The 6,000-nt window shown below is 34.9% G+C and overlaps 1 protein-coding gene across 1 annotated transcript in view; it reads right to left on the reverse strand.

Annotated features, from left to right (window-relative positions):
- The window catches only part of LOC129755982 (uncharacterized), a 254,598-nt gene extending 248,960 nt beyond the window's left edge, over positions 1-5,638 (reverse strand). The window contains exon 1 of the mRNA XM_055752727.1: positions 3,929-5,638. Coding sequence (XP_055608702.1) covers positions 3,929-4,736 — 808 coding nt within the window. The 5' untranslated portion in view covers positions 4,737-5,638. The remainder of the gene's footprint in view (positions 1-3,928) is intronic.
- Between the last annotated feature and the right edge of the window lie 362 nt (positions 5,639-6,000).

Here is a 6,000-nt window from a genome sequence, read left to right on the forward strand (position 1 = left end):
ATAGCATAAAGTTTATACAAGTTTACTTATAATTGGGCATTAAAATTCAACTTTAAATTTGCTACTTCAAAAAATTTTCGAACTTTATAAAAATAAATTAAAATAATGATCGATTATAAAATTATTAAATATAGTGAAAATTAAAGAAATGAAATAATAAATTTATAAGTTTATAAATTTTCAATCGAAGGTTTCCAAGAAAATTATGTTTTCAGAACACAAAAGTTTAGAATTAAAAAATCAAAAACAAACTTATAAAAAATATTTCATGAAATTTAAATATTTTTACTTTGAAACTCAGTAAATTTATTTGAAAATTTAAACAAAATATGAAGAAGAAAATTATAAGTTTTTTAACATTTTTAAAAGCGTTTTTTTTTTCTATAAACTCGTCTAACAATTTAAAAAACTTATAAAATCAATTTAATAGATAACTCAAAAGAAAAGCATTTTGGTGGCTATTATTGAATGATTGATTTGATAGATTTAAGCGCGCTGAACTCGTTTTGTTTGTCAATTTTTTTCTATCATCTTGCGTTTTGGTGATGTGGAGTTTATAAGCTTTCAAATGTATCAGTTTTAGGTGAAATCAATCTTTGATAACTGATGAAATAAGAAATCTACGTTAAAGAAAAATCTGATTTTGAATTGGTTTATTATTTATTTGATTCAATTAATGAATAATATTTTAAAGACAATGATGGTCTGAAAAAGTTTAATTCTTCAGTTTTCAAAAATTTGGAAAGATATCATCACAAGCATTTCTGACATTACTTAATAAAGTTAAAAAAATGATTTTTTTCAACAAAATTCGTTCAAACCTGCAAAACGATTAGTTTTTTTGTTTTAAAAATATCTAAACCTCAATTTGATTTAAAACTTCATTAATTGCTTTTGAATGTGATGTTCAGCATTTACATTTTGTTTTGCTAATTCTGATGACCATCAAGAGGAATCCATGGTTTCCAACTTGTTAATGTATAAAATAGGTATTCGATAAATTAATTTCAATGTAAAAATGGTTCGTTTCAAACTCTGAATTTGTTTCGTTACACTTCTTAATAAAAACCCCATTCTTAAGACGAGGTAATGTTTTTGAATGTCCAGTTTAGGGTTGCAATACAAAATGTTGATTGAATTGCAAATCAAAATTTACAATTAAAAATAAGTTTGAATTCGTGAACGGCATATGCGAAATTATGTAGAATGAAATGTCTCAAGTCTAGGGTGAGACAAGACTAATTTCCGCCGGAGGCAAAACAAATTCTGATTTTCACCTGACTTTCACCTTTTTTAACACCTTTTGAGATCAAGTAATTTCCCTTTACTAAGTTCACACACGGTAATTCTTTGAATAAACAACGGTTTTGTAGTTACCAGTTTGATAGTGGTTTTTGAGGGAAACAGTGCAATTTTTTTTCTTTTTTTTTGCATCGTAAATATCTAAAAAACGCGTGAATTCAAAGATTAAAAAAAATATGTTGGTTAGTCATTTTCTCATGCAACAAAATGCAGTCAAAATTTCGAATTTCCAATTACCAGTAAATGAGCTATCATCAAAGGGAAATGTCCTATTTCTAAAAGAACTAAGCTTTATTCAAAGAGTTGGCGATAGAAAAAATGTGTATAACGAAAATTGAAAAAACTTTTGCCGAAATTGACTTGAAATTATTAAATTTGCAGAAAAAAGAAGGTTCTAAAGCAGTGGTTTTCAAACTTTTTTCACTCATCGCCCCATACAAAATTTTCAGAAAATGAAAAAATTGAAAATCTTGATCGTTGAAAAACCATTAGCTTTTGGATTAATGTTGTTGTAAGGATTAACTCAAAACTCATTCGAATTTATATGTGGATGCCTAATCGGGGTAGCGAACGGCACCCTTCCAAATAAACATATTTCAAATCAAATCAAATTTATATGAGGCTCTCAGAGACAAAGGGTAATTATAAGGTGTTATAAGTGTAAAAATGGTCGATCTTGATTCAATAATGTCAAACGATTCTTTATGTTTCGAACTATATTTCATGATTTTTCAGATTTTTGGAATTTGTATTTTTTTTAAAATATATGGAAAATGACGAAACATAACAACTTAAAAGCGTGTTTTCTCGAAATTAGCTTTTATGTATTTATACCTTTTTGGCTCCAAGGGCCTCATATTGCTTCAAACCTCCAGTAAACATTTAATCCTAAGAAAAAATTCATGGACACTTACTTAAAATGGTTCATTAGTTTGTTTTGATCAAATCATATATCTTTAATTTCGGTAAACAAAATTTTCTATTCGCCATTAATTTGCATAAGTGTTGAAGACCAAATTGCATTATTGAATACAAATTTATTACTGTCAAGCCGGTAAAATAACGTAAGAATAGAATTACTTCTTGATATCTGAATTGGAGTCCTGCTCAAAGTTGGCAATGTCAGTGATAATCGAATGGATTAAAAGTTTATCCATAGCAAATGACACAATTGATTTTTTGAATCGATTGAAATAGAGAAAAGTTCTTTGAACTTAAATAATTCTCTCATATTTTCTTTCTAGAAAATCTATCACTAAATCACAGATGACGCCTTTTTTTACAAATATTTTCGAAGGTATTTTCTGTTCAGCAGATTTTTTAAGATCAAGCATTGCTATCTAAAATTATTTTTGTTTTAGTATTACCCAAAATAATCATCCAAACATGATCAACATGTAGAGCGTATACAAAATCAGTGACAATATAAAAAAAAATCTTGTAGTTACATTTAAAAATAATTATTGAGATACTGGAACAAAAATTTACTTGCAGCTCTGTGAAATAGCAGATATTTTAGACTTCAACCTAATGTCTAGTTTTGTAACGTAATTTCATTTTTTGCGTCGAGCTTTCTCGTTGTTATTTCAAATGTACGTTGTTTCGTGATTTGTAAAAACGTTAATTAGGACCTCACCGACCCCCCCCCCCCCTAGAGCCCTTTCAACGCCCCTCAAATTTCAACATTGAGCTCACCGCCCCCCCCTGGAAGCTCGGGCGGTAGGGAACACTTTAAAAACCACTGCTCTAAAGCATCAGATATCAACCAATTTTGATTTGTTTTTAAATGACATTGTAATTGTCGTGAAAACGATATGAAATATGTTTCATTGTATCGTAAAACCTTATTTGTAATTAAAAGCTTCAAAAGGTTGGTTGACAATTAGCACAAATACGGCGATTAAAAATCAATTATAAGTAAAACTGTTCATAGATGCAAATATAGAGCAGATAATTTCGTAAAAAAGCCTTATTTCTTCAGTAAACATTCCAATTAGCTTGTTTTAGTATAATCTTCGAAAACAATTGTATGGCGGCTGAAATATTGACAATTTTAGCCATTTAGGTTTTGTGCAACGATACAGTATGCAATTTTGTTGCATACAAGCATTCGTGCAATTTATTCCAATTTATTTGTTTTTGCGTGTTCCAACTCCGAGTGACAAGAGAAAAATATAAAATTTGTTTCAGCCTAATAGTAAATTTCAGATAACGTGTCTAACTTTTCAAAGATTAGGTTAAACTTGTGAAAGTGTGAAAAACTAGGTTTTTCAAAATATATTTTAAATGATATCAATCATCTTATGCCTGTCAAGATTATAGGACTCAGAGCTTTTCCAATTAATCAACACTGCTAACGATATCTACCATTTGCCCGTTATGAATGCTGTTGAAACCTGCCAACATCGTCAAATGTTGCAATACAGCAACAACATGAATATCTGAGCAGCGTATCTAGGTGCCAACAACTAATTAAGCCTCAACAGCTTCTGTGGTCAATTTTGTCCTTCTTTCGAAGCTTAATTGACATTACAACGATCTTAACGCCTTCAAGCAACAAATAAAACCCCTCAACATAAACCAACACCCCATTAGAAAATTAAAAAGAAAAATTGTTAAAACTTACCTTCCGAGTAATCAATAACTCCAATTAGCACCAGTGCCAGCATCATCAGTTTCCAGCCAAACCACCAACCTCCTCCTCCAGCCGGCACCATCGTCTGTTGTTGCTGACCAGTTGCAGCAGCAGTGGCTTTCCTTATCTGGGACACCACCGTCAACGACGATTGATGATTGCCTGTGGACATTTTTTGCTTCTTCTTGTTTCGCGGTCTAAAATTGATATTCTCTTCTCGCGAAACACTGCCATTAGCATTCACACTTGAGCGGGGAGAATCAGCGCGACACTTAAACACTTGGGAAAGGGGGGATAATTGGGATAAGGGACAGTAGTTGGATAGTGAAGACCACATCCAGACACACTTGAGCAGTCGGTTTGTTTTGCTGTGGTGACCTTTGTTGGTTGTCCACCACCAGCTTTTTTCGGTGGTGCTGTTGTCTTGAGAACTTTCGCCGAGTTGCCGTCGCCTGCTACGTTCGCTGCTGGCTTCTTCACCCGGTTCCGGCAGACAATGTTGTTGTTGTGCTAGGTCGTCACCACTTATGCTAATTCTGCTGCAACCTCTTGCTGTTCTTCCGCCTGGGCGGTTCAATAGTATCACGGTCGTCGTCGATTCTGCTGAACCGTTCTTGTTTTCGTTGTTGCTGTTGTTTTTGTTGTCGGCGTCGTCTTCGTTGTTATTCAATCGCGAAATTGGCGGGATCGGAACGAATGCGTTATTTCGGGCAGCAGCCGCTTTACCGGCACACTTTACATAATATATGCCATTGTCTAAATTTAGCTCGGGCACTACAACTGGCGATGAAGCGCTCATTTTCACAGGGCAACTCGACGATGACTTGGTCGTTGTTGTTGTTATTCGACAACCCCGATGGCAGTACCCTCATCTTCCCTCTGGTCTGGTTTCTGTTCCAGTTTTGGATGGTTCTGCGCGAATGCCAATTCGTCAGAACTTTTTCCCCGGCCCAATCAAACTCGCAGGTTCACTTTCTCTTTCCACGGATCAAAAATAACAACCGCAATACGCAGAAATAACAAATCTCAAACGCGCCACACTTATTTACGACGAATCCCTTTTCTTCTAATCATACCACCGCACTTGACGATTGCTTAAGATCTTCTCAAAGAAACCTCCTCCTGATGGGGAGAACACGAACGCAGAGGACACATACACACCATCAGGCGTCAGCTATTAATAAAGACCCGACAAACGAGAGGCACACGTCGTTCATTGAGATCCGTCATTCATACGTTTTTCCTTTGAAGAAACGCCGCCCTCACCCGGGGCCGAGATGTTTGCACAAGGAACAATCCGCCCTGAGGAAAACCGAGGAGACGACGACAACGGAGTCAGAGGGAAGATCCTCCAACTGAGATTTCGCAAAACCAACCACGCGTCAGTTGAGGCGTGCGAATTCGTCGTGCTGCCGCAGCGCGTAAGAAAAACACGCGTAACGATATGATGCGAATGTGTGCTGGCTGTGCCTTATGGTGATTCACAAAGATAACATCATTTCACTCGGCAACGGCGGCCTCGATTTGTTTGTGTGATTTGCTGCTGCAATCTTTATTTTTTCCTGGTTTTGTGATGCCGATTTAAGCCGGCCGGTTCGAGACTCGCTCGCGCGCGTTTTTCCGCTTATTGCCACCTACTATTGGAGCTGCTGCTTCTGGGAAGTTCGTTGACCTTTTCACTTATTTTTTTCAGTCTTGGTGACACCTGAAATTACAAGTGAGGAGAAATATAAGTGAAACTTTGTTTTAAATTTGGATTTAAAAAAAATGATATCAATGTTGATTTGAACAAACTTCAAAATTCCCTAAGTTACTTAATTGGTAAACCAAAAAGCTCATTGCATTCTACAACAAGAACTTATAAAAAGAATAATCTTGAATAATGAGGGACTCTGGATGGTTTGAAGAAGGGTCTTTATCCTACGAAGTGTGGTTTGTAACTGAACTAAAGTGAACCCCTCTCAATCCCTTACCCAAGTATCACCGACTGTTTTGTAAGACCCTTCAAGCCTCTTATGAAACCTTAACTTGGTCTTGTAGACTGCTATAAAACTTTTATGTTA

The sequence above is a fragment of the Uranotaenia lowii genome, chromosome 3 (genome assembly GCF_029784155.1).
Source record: "Uranotaenia lowii strain MFRU-FL chromosome 3, ASM2978415v1, whole genome shotgun sequence".
Classification (NCBI taxonomy): domain Eukaryota; kingdom Metazoa; phylum Arthropoda; class Insecta; order Diptera; family Culicidae; genus Uranotaenia; species Uranotaenia lowii.